The sequence below is a fragment of the Neovison vison genome, chromosome 11 (genome assembly GCF_020171115.1).
Source record: "Neovison vison isolate M4711 chromosome 11, ASM_NN_V1, whole genome shotgun sequence".
NCBI classification, from domain to species: Eukaryota; Metazoa; Chordata; class Mammalia; order Carnivora; family Mustelidae; genus Neogale; species Neogale vison.
This window is the reverse complement of record NC_058101.1, coordinates 63,725,698-63,740,844: the sequence shown is the minus strand read 5'-3', so window position 1 is coordinate 63,740,844 and position 15,147 is coordinate 63,725,698. Positions and strand designations below refer to the sequence as shown.

Sequence of the window (15,147 nt, the reverse complement as noted above, 5' to 3'; positions counted from 1 at the left end):
GGCATGGGCTCCGAAGGCCAGCACAAGCCTTTAGGGAAAGGAGCGTAGGTATTAGCTGATGGATCTTTGGCTAGTGGACACTGAAACAGCAAGGGGGAGGGGACATGGGTAGAAAACAGGTTGTATCTGCCACCTTCCCACTGTGTGGTATGGATCCTGGTGCTTGGAGGGCACTGAATAAATGTGTGAGGAAATGAACGAGCCCTCAGCCCATCAGTGGAGGGACAGAGGGGAAGGAAATCAGGGCAGCAGTTCATAGAGTGAGATGGGCTGCTGCCAGAAGACACTGTGGGAAGTAAGCGTCTGTGGCAGTTTGTTGGTCCCTCCAGGGTTGGGAGGGCTGGAGCTGCTGCAACTCAGTGTCACCCAGGGGCCCAGTGCATTGAAGGGAGCATCTTCCATCTCTCCCCCTCATTTGTATTGAGGAAGCTGAGGCCCATGAATTTAAACACTTGCTTCAGGCGGTCAAGTATAGGCTGGATCTGGCTTCTGGGGGCCATGTCTGGAGGCTGGAGGTCCTGTCACCATTGTTCACTTGGTGTCTGCTTCCCAGAGGAGAGGATGGTCATTTCAAAGTGAGATCGGTCCACAGTGTCTGTAGCAGGCAAAAGGGGGGGAGGAGAAAAAGGACCCCTTTCATCAGACCTTGGGCTTGTCTCCCAAAGCCATTATCCATCACAGAAGAACAAAACTTCCCCACTGCTTTGATGAAGGAGCAGGAATCATTTCCTGGAGATGAAAGGCTGATCGTTACACCTGCAGAGAGAAAAGAAAAGCGTTGATTCAAGGGTCTGAGGACCCTTGAAGTTCACAGAATGAACTCTTTTCACATTTTTCTTTATTTTTGGAAACCCGAGGCAACCAGTGAGACAGTGTGCTATAAAACACAAGACAGACTTCTTCACCCCTTCTAGCCTTCTTCACTCCTTCTACCCTAGGAGTTAGACCAATTTGGGACCAGATACCAACCCTGACTCTTCATGAGCTGTGTGGATGCACATAATGTTATTTTACTCCTCTGAGTTATGGTTTCTTATATGTAATGTGGGGCAATAGCACTTATTTCATTGGGACAGTTTTGTGATAATAACACATAAAAGCCACAGGGACAAAAATTCTTAAATATTAACTAGTTATCAACCATTTTGCAGAATCAACAATAAGGACAAAACAGATAGAGCTATCCAATCATTGGGTCAGGCTTAATTATCTCCCATGTCACTTCCATTTGACAATTCTATATTCTGATTAGAAACCAGCCACATGCATGAAGTTGAAGTCCATCTGCCAACTAGAATTTCTGTCTGCATGATGATTATGGTGGTGGTGCTGCTGATGGTAATGATGATGGTGGTGTTGGTGGTGATGATGATGCTGGGGATGATGATGATGGTGTGATGAGATGATGGTGATGATGGTGATTGGTGATGAAGATGGTGATGGTGATGGTGATGATGATGGTGATGGTGTTGGTGATGATGGTGGTGATGATGTTGATAGTGATGAGGATGTTGATGGTGATGATGAGGATGGTGTTGGTGGTGATGATGTTGATGGCTGATGATGGTCATGATGTTGGTGATGATATGATGGTGATGATAGTGGTGATCATGATGGTGATCATGGTGACAGTGTCTTATCTGAGTTTACCCTGCTCACAAGTGGGGCCAACAAGGTTCTCTGACTCCTGCCTTCCCTCATAACTTTCTCAGCACATGACATTCACAAGAAGGTCCTCTCAATTGTTTCTGAAATTTCTCTGCAGGTTCAGCATCATGAGAGCAAGCTGGAGCACTCGCAGTTCACCTCACCCGATGATGTCAATGAGGACCTTGCTCTCAATGACCAAATGATTGACATTCTGTCTTCAGAGGACCCCGGGAGCATGCTTCAAGCTTTAGAAGAGTAAGAATTCTTAACTGCCCTGTGCTTGCTTGGATATGATGAATGCTTTAGCTGCACTAGCCTGAAAGCAAACACTGAGTACATTTCATTAATTAATTAATTAATTATTCAGTTAGTCATTCATTTGTTACTCACTAGTCATCATAGAACTACTGCTATGCTTAGTATTTGGGAAAGGGGATGAATAAGACATAGTTTGTGCTATAAGCTAATGGGGAAGACAGACACATAAACAGAAGTGATCAAAACAGTTTGATGAACACCATGCTAAAAAGGAAATCAAGACTAGCTGAGCCGAGAAGAGGAACTAATTACCTCTGAGAGGGTCAAGGAAATGCTTCCCAGAGGAGGTCATATTTTAACTAGTTCTTGAAGCATAGCTGTAGGCTTTCCAAGTGGGTTAAGAGAAGAAAGACTTCAGGCAGAGGGAAGAAAGGATGAATGAAAGGATAGGGAATGAGCAAGATGCATTTGGTGAAGCAAAGTAGCTCAGTACAAATGATGTATGAATTGGGGTATTGAAGACAGAGAAATAAAGGAAGAGGCAGCTGGAGAGAGAGAGAGGCCAGGCCAGGCAGTGTGTTTGCTGAACTGAATTCTGTTCTTTTTATGTATTTAACAAAAACTTAACAGCGTCTCGCCTGTGTACAGCAGAACCTAGAGCTGGACACAGTTTTGAACACTGCATGGATATGAACTCAATCCTATTAGCCTCCCTACGGAGCAGATGTTGCTCTTCTTACCATCTCATGGATGGGGGATTGAGAGAGGCTGTGGAGCTTGCCCCGGGGTGCACGCTAGTAAACGAGAGAGCTAGGGCTTCAGGTCTTTTAAGGGCTGGCCTGTTTCTGGCTCATCTTTACTCTTAAGTCATCTGTACCAACCAAAGGCTCAGTGTCTTCATCAGGGTGACCTCTTCTTGGAGTCCCTGGACTTGAGTTTCTGTCTCTTCAGTTCTACAGATCTGTTAAGGATTCTGCAGAGTTTATCTGCCCTTGGGCTGCTGCTTCTGGTATTTGGAAGGTGCCCTTTGAAAAGAGGTGACCCCAGATGTGGGGGTACCTACCTCTCTGAATTTCTTTGTTCTGCTAGGTCTTGGCCTCGTCTTTTATTACTCCTTCTTAGTTCTCGGATGGTCTCAACCTGATTGTTTTGGGTCAGCTTTTCTAATTGTTTCTGATGGGATAGTTTGTCCAGATTACCTGGATCACTCTTAGTAAGAACAGAATCTGTCTTTGTGTAAGCCACATTCTAGACGATGAACAGCCACAGTCCCTGCCATGGGGAGAGCCTGTGAGAGAGATGGACAGGGAAACAAGCAAAGCCCAACATAGCACAGAGCTCCTTGGAGTTAGATCGGGTTTACGTTGGGCTGTGCCACCATGTACCCTGGGTCAAGTTACTTAAGTAGAAGTTCTGGGTAAGACGGGCTAGGTTGTGGAGGGTTCTGGATGTCAGGCTCACAGTAGGCACTGGAGACCCAGGGAGTGGCCTGTTAATATGGGCAGATCATGTTCCAAAGGCCACTCTGAATACAAAAGGAAAATGGCTTAGAAGGTTAAATCCAGACTTTTGTAGGCGATGTGGATGTATAATGAGGGCAGGAGCCGTAGGTTGGGTGAGGAGAGGGATACAAAGGAAGAGCTTATAGAACTTGGTCACTGGTGGTCATGTGGCTCAGTAGGTCTGCATAGGGGTGTGTAGTTTGCCCACTGAAGGGGAGGGAAAAACTCAGGAAGCCTCTCTAGAGTTCTGGATTCTATTTGCTTGTTTGTTTGAGTGGGAGAGGAGGGGACATCAGTTTTACTGCTTGGTAGATCTCTGGGTCTTCTGCTTGTAGAATGCCCACAGAGAGGCGTATGAGAGGGGTACGCCTTCACAAGGGCAGTGCGATGCTCAGGCTGGGCCACGATCTTTGGAAGATCCATTTTTACCCAAAACACCATCTGAACACGTAGAATTCTTACTGGTTTTATCATGCTTTTATTTTTCCTTTCTTTGCTTCTTGCTATATTGATGATGATTAGCAACGGGACCCCGTGGGAACCCCTCAAACTGGATTCTATTTACGACAAGCTTCTTCTGATCCTAGATTCGGGATGCATATCTTTACCTGTGCACTTCCCCCTGGGAACTAATTGCTGTCAATTTGGAGTCATCATGATGCTGATAAGCTGTAATGACTTATATTTTTATACAATACCTTGTATTTGTGCAGTGTTTAAAAATGCAGTCTCTTTTCCACACGTTGATTTGGTCCCCATGCTAATGCTCTTTGGGAAGGCATCTTATTTTGCCTCTATTTGAACTAGTTTCGCTAGTTGAAGGATCTGGTGCTCTTGGTAACGAGCTGTATTCTGAGTCACTTATGTAGTAAGTGACAGGTTAGGACTGGAGCTTTCTCGATGGAATCTCGGCCACGTTATGTTTCACAGATACTCTCTGAGCCCCAGTTTCTTCATCTCTGACTGGGGAAATCATAAGTGTGGGGGATTGCTGCTAAGTTTAATGATATAACAGGGACTTGGTGGCTGAGTCCTCTCTGGGTTTTGCCTTGGAGCTGGGGCCTGACTTGAAGGGGGATGAGCAGGTGGTAAAGAGATGCCTTTAAGTAGATCAGCCCCTCTTGGATTTGGAGTCCTTCTCTTGGAGTCCTTCTCAAGAGCAGTGCAAACAGCAACTGAAAATGGGAGAGCTTGGGAGCAAGGTAGAGTAGCTCTGGTCCTTTTTCCCGGGAGTCTGGAATCAGTGACCCTTGTTCATCAATTTCTGAGTCCAGAGTCATACAGCTTGGCTAACTGAGCTTTGTGCCGCCATTCACGTGTTGTCCTTCATTTTAGCTTAATTCTCTAATCAGAATGCCGAGGGCGACCAATTAAAATTTGCCACACTACCCAAGAGGGAGAAGGGAGGATTAGAAGGGCAGTGGGGAGAAAGGTGGCTGGTTACTGGCGGAGGTTCTTAAATGTCTCTTATTACATTAAATGGTAGAAGCACGTGATTAGCGAAATATTTCCTAGATAGAAGTCTGTTTTCTTCCAAAACATGGAGATAAAAAGTGGATTCAAATGATTTGGATTGTGTGATCAGCTCCTAGATATTTAATTTGCAAGTAGGTCCTACACCACAACCTCTGGCCAGAGGAATTAGGGCTGTGATCAGCATACACATGTATGTAATACATGTGTTTATTAATAAACAATAGTACTTAAGGTTGAGGGTCCGTATCTGGGCTCTCTACTCTGTTCCTTTGGTCTGTGTGTCTGTTTTTGTGCCAGTACCATGCTGTTGTGGTGATCACAGCTTTGTAATAAAGCTTGACATCAGGCAATGTGATGCTTCCAGCTCTGTTTTTCTTTTTCAACATTTCCTTGGCAATTTGGGGTCTTTTTTGGTTCCATACAAATTTTAGCATTGTTTGTTCTAGCACTTTGAAAAATGACGCTGGTGTTTTGATTGGGATGGCATTGAACATACAGATTGCTCTAGGCAGTATAGACATTTTAACAATGTTAATTCTTCCGGTCCATGAGCATGGAATGTTTTTCCATCTTTTTGTGTCTTCTTCTATTTCTTTCATGAGTGTTCTGTAGTTCCTCGAGTATAGATCCTTTACCTCTTTGGTTAGGTTTATTCCCAGGTATCTTATGGTTCTTGATGCTATTGTAAATGGAATTGATTCTCTAATTTCCCTTTCTGTATTTTCATTGTTAGTGTATAAGAAAGCAACTGATTTCTGTGCATTGATTTTGTATCCTGCCACATTACTGAATTGCTGCACGAGTTCTAGTAATTTGGGGGTGGAGTCTTTTGGGTTTTCCACATAAAGTATCACGTCATCTGCAAAGAAAGAGTGTTTGACTTCTTCTTTGCCAATTTGAATACATTTTATTTCTCTTTGTTGTCTGATTACTGTTGCTAGGATGTCTAGTACTGTGTTGAACAATAGTGGCAAGAGTGGGCATTCTTGTCGTGTTCCTGATTTTAATGGGAAGGCTGTCAGCTTTTTCCCATTGAGGATGATATTCATTGTGGGTTTTTCATAGATTGATTTTATGAAATTGGGGAATGTTCCCTCTATCCCTACACTCTGAAGAGTTTTAGTCAGGAACGGATGCTGTATCTTGTCAAATGCTTTTTCTGCATCAATTGAGAGGACCATGTGGTTCTTCTCTCTTCTGTTACTGATTTGTTCTATCACATTGATTGATTTGCAAATGCTGAACCATGCTTGCATCCCAGGGATCAATCCCACCTGGTCATGGTGGATAATCTTTTTAATGTACTGTTGGATCCTGTTAGCTAGGATCTCATAGCAGCAATGTCCATTATAGCCAAACTGTGGAAAGACCCGAGATAACCCCCTCAACAGATGAATGGATAAAGAAGATACGGTCCATATATACAATGGAATATTACTCAGCAATCAGAAAGGATGAATGCCCAACTTTTGCATCAACATGAATGGTACTGGGGGAGATTATGCTGAGTAAAATAAGTCAAGCAGAGAGAGTCAATTATCAGATGGTTTCACTTACTTGTGGAGCATAAGGAATAACATGGAGGACATTAGGAGAAGGAAAGGAAAAATGAATTGGGGTAAATCAGAGGGGGAGAAGAACCATGAGATACTATGGACTCTGAGAAACAAACTGAGGGTTTTAGAAGGAAGAGGGGTAGAGGGATGGGTGAGCCTGATGATGGGTATTAAGGAGGGCACAGATTGCACGGAGCACTGGGTGTTATACGTAAACAGTGAATCATGGAACACTGCATCAAAAACTAATTATATACTGTATAGCGATTAACATATTATAATAAAAATAAATAAATAAACAATAGTACACATGATAGTAACAGTGTGTAACAGAAATGGTATTAGTACCATATACAAAGTTATTAATTATCCTGTTTTTGTTGTTGGTTCAAGAAGTGATGGCCTCTGAGGAGCATAGGCTTCCCTGAGCCCCGTATTCTCTGAAATGAACAGTGCTGCTCCTGGTATGCGAATACCGCGAGGACATTGAGGTTACCAAGATTTTATTCTTGTAAATCACCTAGGAGCTCTGGAATTTTATGTTCATTTCTCCTTGGGCACCAGATTTGTTTTGCTCGAAGAACGTTTGGCATTGATTGTCAAGTATGACCTGAAGAGTGCTCACTGGAGAGCTGCATTTGTCCCGTCCCCCTCCCCCGGTCCTCCCCCCCCCCGTCTCCCCCCCCTCTCCTCTTCTCCACCACCACATCCCAATATTCAGTATTTATCAAACGCCCGTTCTGTTTCACACTCCGTGGTTGAATCCTCATTTTAGGGACCTGGTGGGGCTTTTTTTTTTTTTTTTAAATCATAGAATTATCAGTTACTTTAAATATTTCCATCTTGACTTATAGTCAGGCTTTAGGAGCTCCCAGAAAGAAAATGTCACTCAGAATGTCAGGGGCTTAAGGTGCATGGAAATCTGTGATTGTCTCCGCACTAAAAACAGCTTTTTTCTCTAGTGAATTATTTATCCCATTTGTATTTCTTATGTGAAGCTTAGCTAGGCTTCTAAATGTGTCATTAGATGTCTGGATTGCCGCCTTGTTGCTCAGACCCATCAGAGCCCTAACCTTGCTCTCTCTTGCTGATTTATCTTTGACAAAGAGCATCTCCTTGGTCTGTGTGGTTGTTTATCTTTGACATCATTTCTTCATGGTCCGTCTCTCACAGAGAGGATGTGAGGGAGATGTCTTTCCTTTGGTTTGTGTCAGGCTCCTAGACGGTTGTCCTAATGGAGGCCGCTCAGCCCCAGGCATGCGGAGGCAAGAGGGAGGAGGAACAGGGCATTATTGGCAGCTTTGGAAGGTTTGAGAAGCGTGGAGAGCTCACAGTGTCAGCTCTGGAAGCTTCTAGAAGTATGGAGAGCCCACAGTATCTTAGCTCCGGCCTTAGCCTGGCGCTGACCACTGCCAGGCACCTCTTGCCCATGACTTTAGGTAATTCTCACAGTGGCTCTGGAAAGGAAGCTGAGGTTCAGAAAGGTTGATTGGTTTTGCCTAAGGTCACACAAGCAGTAATGAGTTTGGGCCTAGGACTGTGTGCTTTCAGATTTGTTGTATTGACAAAACAGCTTTTAAAAAATATTACACTTAGATTTTTCCAAGAGAGGCAAAGGAAAAGAAAAGAAAGAAAGGAAAGGAAGAGGAGAAAGTCTAGGTGAGTGTTTATTTCCTGTTATTTAAAGGAAGCTCATCGCTGTCTTTTGATGCCGCCAACATCCCCTTCTTTTTATTTATTTATTTATTTATTTATTTTCAGAAAAACAGTATTCATTATTTTTTCACCACACCCAGTGCTCCATGCAAGCCGTGCCCTCTATAATACCCACCACCTGGTACCCCAACCTCCCACCCCCCCTCACTTCAAACCCCTCAGATTGTTTTTCAGAGTCCATAGTCTCTCATGGTTCACCTCCCCTTCCAATTTACCCAAATTCCCTACTCCTCTCTAACACCCCTTGTCCTCCATGCTATTTGTTATGCTCCACAAATAAGTGAAACCATATGATAATTGACTCTCTCTGCTTGACTTATTTCACTCAGCATAATCTCTTCCAGTCCCGTCCATATTGCTGCAAAAGTTGGGTATTCATCCTTTCTGATGGAGGCATAATACTCCATAGTGTATATGGACCACATCTTCCTTATCCATTCATCTGTTGAAGGGCATCTTGGTTCTTTCCATAGTTTGGCGACTGTGGCCATTGCTGCTATAAACATTGGGGTACAGATGGCCCTTCTTTTCACGACATCTGTGTCTTTGGGGTAAATACCCAGGAGTGCAATTGCAGGGTCATAGGGAAGCTCTATTTTTAATTTCTTGAGGAATCTCCACACTGTTCTCCAAAGAGGCTGCACCAACTTGCATTCCCACCAACAGTGTAAGAGGGTTCCCCTTTCTCCACATCCTCTCCAACACATGTTGTTTCCCGTTTTGTTAATTTTGGCCATTCTAACTGGTGTAAGGTGATATCTGTACTTGAGGAACTACAGAACACTCATGAAAGAAATTGAAGAAGACACAAATAGATGGAAGACTATTCCATGCTCTTGGATTGGAAGAATAAACATTGTTAAAATGTCTCTACTGCCTAGAGCAATCTATACTTTTAATCTATACTTTTAATGCCATTCTGATCAAAATTCCACTGGTATTTTTCAAAGAGCTCAAGCAAATAATCCAGAAATTTATATGGAATCAGAAGAGACCCCGAATCGCTAAGGAAATGTTGAAAAACAAAAATAAAACTGGGGGCATCACGTTACCTGATTTCAAGCTTTACTACAAAGCTGTGATCACCAAGACAGCATGGTACTGGCATAAAAACAGACACATAGACCAGTGGAACAGAGTAGAGAGCCCAGTTATGGACCCTCAACTCTATGGTCAATTAATCTTTGACAAAACAGGAAAAAATATACAGTGGAAAAAAGACAGTCTCTTCAATAAATGGTGCTGGGAAAACTGGACAGCTATATGTAGAAGAATGAAACTCGACCATTCTCTTACACCGTACACAAAGATCAACTCAAAATGGATAAAAGACCTCAACGTGAGACATGAATCCATCAGAATCTTAGAGGATAACATAGGCAGAAATCTCTTTGATATCAGCCACAGCAACTTCTTTCAAGATACGTCTCCAAAGGCAAAGGAAACAAAAGCGAAAATAAACTTCTGGGACTTCATCAAAATCAAAAGCTTCTGCACAGCAAAGGAAACAGTCAAAAAAACAAAGAGGCAACCCACGGAATGGGAGAAGATATTTGCAAATGACAGTACAGACAAAAGGTTGATATCCAGGATCTATAATGAACTCCTCAAACTCAACCCACATGAAAAAGACAAACACATCAAAAAATGGGCAGAAGATATGAACAGACACTTCTCCAATCAAGACATACAAATGGCTATCAGACACATGAAAAAATGCTCATCATCATTAGCCCTCAGGGAGATTCAAATTAAAACCAACATCCCCTTCTAAGCTGTCTCCGAATTATGGTTCGGACAGAGTCAGCGTTCAGTGAGTATTGGTTGAATCAAGGCTTTTATATCCACGTAGTGAATGGTTTCTATGTGCCAGCTATGTGGTATTGTTTTTTCTGTGTGTGTGTGTTTTTTACAACTATGCCCTTTTTATTTTATATTTTATTTTATATTAACACTGAGGAGATATAATCTTGTTTCTCATTTCTGGAACTTAAACAGGAAATTAACTGCAGGGAAATTAAGCAACCCACCCAAAGTTTCTGTGGTTCCTTTGCCCTTTCTGGGTTGTTCGCTCCTGTGTGCAGTCACTAGGAGGCCCTGGCTGGATGCTGGTGTGGCGTCGGGTATGGGTCGTCATGGGAAACACAGGGGCAGAGCACAAAGACGCGCACAGCTAACCCTGCAGTTCCACAGCGTGTCGGGGCTTTCAAGGGGAAGGGGCTCTGTTAACGTAAAGTGGGGTTTCACTTTTGCCTGGGGGCTCCAGAAAGACCCCCGAAGTGGAGGGTCGGGGGAACCAAGATCCGAGTGATTGAGCATCCTTTAGTGGCCAAATGGATGGAGAACAGGAAGGGACATAGGTGGGCCCTTGAGGGTCTAAGAGGTGATGAGGCCAGCGTGGCAGGGGCACGAGGAAGTGGGCTATAGGGTCACACCGAGCCAGCACAAGTGTGCTCCAGAGCAGCTTCCCCCATAAGCCTGATAGTCACCAGCAGGTGCGTTCGAAGCTGTAGGGTTAACTTGACAGCTAAGGTGTGAGAAGGTGTGGCGTTGCTCACACCAGATGTAAGCACAGTGCATTCCCAGGTGTGACACGGCTTCAAGGGCAGCCCAGAGTCCGTCCCAGGGAGTCCGGCCGTGGTGGGGACCCCCTTGCAGAGCGGCTGTTCCATCGGCCGTCACCAGCTCCCTTGGCCGTGGTCCGGCTGGACTCCGCAGGGGCCCCTCACTCAGGGCCCGTTTCCCAGGAGGACCCCCAGGCTGTAGCTCTGTGTGAAGTCCCTCCCAAGGGCTACATGGGGGCCTGTGGAATCCAGGGACAGATGAGGGAGGATGAGTGGCACCTACTGACAGCTTGGAAGTGGTCTTTGTAGGAGAAGAGCCGTCAGCTCGTGGCCGTGCTGCTTCCTAAGACAAGAGAAGAGGGAGGATTGAGTTTTGAGGAAGGATCCAAAGGTGCATCTGGGCTGGGCGAGTTGAAGATGCCTAGAGACGCCAGATGGACATGTCTGTTCAGACACAGGCCTGGGGAATGGGGACCCAGGAGGGAGCCCCTGGAGAGTGGAGAGTGGCATCGAGGGGAGGGAAGCGAGATGGTGCCCTCTGGAACTGCAGCCTTTACGTTGTCAGAAAGGTAACAGGAAACCAGGACAGTGAGAGCAGGAAAGCCAAGAGAAAAGGGATCCCAGAAGAAGGTGTGAACAGCTGTGTCTGGTATTGCCTGCAGTTCAGTCAGGTGAAGACTGGAAGGTGTCCTGTTTTTGCTGCCGGGACATGGCTGAAGGCCAGAGCAGGTTTGGGGAGCATAGGGCAAATGCAGTGGCCACCATCACCGCTGTGACTCACCCACTCTATGTGCTGAGCAGCATACTAAGGGAGCCCAGGGGAGCAGCATACTAAGGGAGCCCAGGGCTAGGAGAAGGACATTTAGGGTGATGCCAGAGGCTCTGAGCATTCTGCGGGGGATGGTCTGCAGATGGGGGGGGGCTGAGAGCTTGAGGGGAGAGCAGGGACAGTTGCAGGGAAGAGGGTACTGAGAAGGTGGGAGCCAGTGCTCCCGTGTCGGCACAGGGGAGGGACTGGGACCTCCTGGAAGAAAGGTCCAGAGAACACAGAGATGTGTGCAGGGGTGTGGATGGGAGGTGTGAATAAGGCACGTACCTGTGTGACGCTTCTCAGGGACGTACAGGCGAGAACATTGGGAAGAAGAGGGGAGGACTGTGGGAAGGTATGGCACAGACCTGAAGAGTGGGGAGGTGGCTTACTAGCAGAAGCCAGAGAGTTACTGGGCAGGTAGCATGCCCACGTGAGGCTGGAGGTCCCAGCCCAGCCCTGATGAAGGATTTGCTCCTGCAGGGCTCCAAGGGGAGGTGCAGAGGCTGCCAAAGGCTGGGGTGGGTGGGTGGGGAGTGGAGCCCAGGGGTGAGAGATCAGGTTGAGAAGCAAGACCTCCTGGTGTGAGTCTTAGCAGGGGCACTTACTGTCAGGTGACTCTGGGTGTCTTATTTATTAAGGGGGGGCTAGCTGTGGCTGCCCGCTAGGCTGCTAGGACAGAAGCTGGCCCCAGGCTCTCTGTTTTAGGGGAGCAGGAGACGGACAAGAGGTGTTTCCTATGGCTGCTCTAACAAGTGACCACACACTTGGGGGCTCCAGAGAACAGAGCTTCTTCTGTCATGGGGCTGGAGGCCAGAGGCCCAAAGTCAGTTTCACTAGGCTGAGGTCAAGGTGTTGGCCTGCTGCCTCCCTTCAGATGCTCTGGGGTGGAGTCTGCTGGGTGAGGCGGAAACCCCATCCACAGAGCTGTGTCCCGCTGCCCAGTTCTCACGAGGTGCTGGGTTCCTGCCAGCGGCTGACAAGCCAAAACGGGATTTTTTTTATGGGGGACAGAACAGGGACTGCGGTGGAGCGGCAGTAATGCCCATCTGGTTTCCATGGCAACCCGTATGGTCTGCAAGGTGAGGGTTTCTGGGAGAAGATGCTTTCCTCCTTCCAGCAGGTGCTTTCTGAGTCCCGCTGAGTGCCTAGCACTGTGGTAGGCGAGGTGCAGGAGAGGAAGCTGAGAAAAGCAAGCAGTCCCAAGATGCCCTCCGTCTACCGGGGAAACAGGTCACAGATGGATAAATACAGCACCATGAGATTGTGCAAGCTGGAATAGCCTCGAAAGCCCCCATGCACTAATGGTTTATACCTGGTCTGGTGAGACTTTGCCTGGCACAATGTGATGTTCTCCCTGACTTAGCATCCCACCTAATCCACACCGCCCTGTCCAGGCCACGAGGCTCATGCCTCCTCTTAGGGGTTTCTTAGAGATAAAAGGAATTATCTCAACTGTTGGAGTATTTGAGGGGGTCCGAAAAGAGCTCCCATCTCTCCTCAAGCTGGAGTCCTAAGCCAGTTGGGCAATAAGACATACATCAGGCAGGGGTGCCTGGGTGGCTTAGGGGGTTAAAGCCTCTGCCTTCGGCTCAGGTCATGATCCCAGGGTCCTCAGATCGAGCCTCACATCGGGCTTTCTGCTCAGCAGGGAGCCTGCTTCCTCCTCTCTCTCTGCCTGCCTCTCTGCCTACTTGTGATCTCTGTCAAATAAATAAGTAAAACCTTAAAAAAAAAAAAAAAAGACATACATCAGGCCTGTTCTCCAACCTGGCCAAAAGAATAAATCAGCCATCACTTTCATCTACACTGAAAAGCTAGGTCGAAGGATGTGGCTTTATGTGCAGGCATTGTGAGCCCCGCAGTGAGACACTGCTTGCCTCTCCATTAAGCCTACTTCAAGTATCGCCTGCTCCAGGACACCAGGTGCTGTGGCTGCTCATGCCGACTGCCAGCCCCTGTCCCCACTTCAGTTCCCTCACAGAGCTCCTCCACATGAAGGGGCCCCAGGAAAAGGGAGAAGGTCATGGCCCCTCACCGGCCCTGGCCATTTTGATTCACCAGTCCCCACCCAATGGATCCTTGTCACAAACACGTAGTCCACACAGGCAGGCAGGAGAACAGCTGACTTTTCTGGGGATTGCAGTGCTTCTAGCAGATGTGTGGGGTCCTGCCCTGGACCCACCACCTTGACCGTCCTAATATGTAGTTGGTCTGGCACCAGCCCCAAAGAGCAGCCCAGAGAGAGGCTGTCAGAAGCTACCCAGAAACTGCCTGTGCCCCAGGGAAGAGCATGCGCATAGCCCCTGACTCTGATTAATGCCCACTTTTCTTTTTTCTGCCGCTTAGCCAATTTTTTGAGTAGTAAATAATGAACGAGACAAAGAATTAGAGTGACTCAAAAGACCATAACCGTGAAAATCAAATTGTTTTCTCGTCCCTGCACTGAAGGCAGTCCGTTCCCCATGCCAGGCATGGATCCTGTGGAGATCGTCCATGGCTCTGATTGTTTTAAATTATTTATTTAAACTCAATTTAGTTAACATATAATGTATTACTAGTTTCAGAAGTAGAGGTCAGTGATTTCATCAGTGGCATATAACATCCAGGGCTCATCACATCACATGCCCTCCCTAATGCCAGTTATCCCAGTCCCCCAACCCGCCTCCCCTCCAGCAACCCTCCAGTTTGCTCCCTAGAGTTAAGAGTCTCTTGTCTTCATCTCTGAGTTCATCTTATTTTATTTTTCCTTCCCTTTCCCTATGTTCATGTTTTGTTTCTTAAATACCACGTATGAGTGAAATCATATGGTATTTGTCTTTCTTGGACTGACTTATTTCACTCAGCATAATACCGTCTAGATCCATCCACAATATTGTAAATGAAAGATTTCATTCTTTTTGATGACTGAGTAGTATTCATATATATATATGTGTGTGTGTGTATATATATACACACACACATATATATATATATGAAAGATATGGTATATATACCACATCTTCTTTAATCTTATTTATCCATTCTTCTGTCGATGGACATCCTGGCTCTTTCCATAGTTTGGCTATTGTGGACATTGCTGCTATAAACATTGGGGTGCACATGCCCCTACGGATCACTACATTTGTATCCTTTAAATAGATACCTAGCAGTGCAATTCCTGGGTCATAGGGTAGCTCTGGTTTTAACTTTTTGAGGAACCCCCGTGCTGTTTCCCAGAGTAGCTGCACCAGCTTACATTCCCACCAACAGTGTAGGAGGGTTCCCCTTCCTCCTCATTCTTGCCAACATCTGTTGTTTCCCGACTTGTTAATTTTAGCCATTCTGACTGATGTGAGGTGGTATCTCATTGTGTGTTTTTTTTTTAAAGATTTTATTTATTTGTCAGAGAGAGAGAGAGGGAGAGAGAGCAAGCACAGGCAGATAGAATGGCAGGCAGAGGCAGAAGCAGGCTCCCTGCTGAGCAAGGAGCCCAATGTGGGACTCGATCCCAGGACGCTGGGATCATGACCTGAGCCGAAGGCAGCTGCTTAACCAACTGAGCCACCCAGGCGTCCCTATCTCATTGTGGTTTTGATTTGTATTTCCATGATGCTGAGTGATGTTGAGCACTTTTT

At 46.1% G+C, this 15,147-nt stretch overlaps 1 protein-coding gene across 4 annotated transcripts in view; it reads left to right on the top strand.

Annotated features, from left to right (window-relative positions):
* Positions 1 to 15,147, top strand: part of EVC2 (EvC ciliary complex subunit 2) — a 126,948-nt gene that overhangs the window by 32,431 nt on the left and 79,370 nt on the right. For all 4 annotated transcript variants that reach the window (XM_044226228.1, XM_044226227.1, XM_044226226.1 and 1 more), the window contains one exon: positions 1,766 to 1,905. In XM_044226228.1, the coding sequence (XP_044082163.1) occupies positions 1,766 to 1,905 (140 nt within the window). The remainder of the gene's footprint in view (positions 1 to 1,765; positions 1,906 to 15,147) is intronic.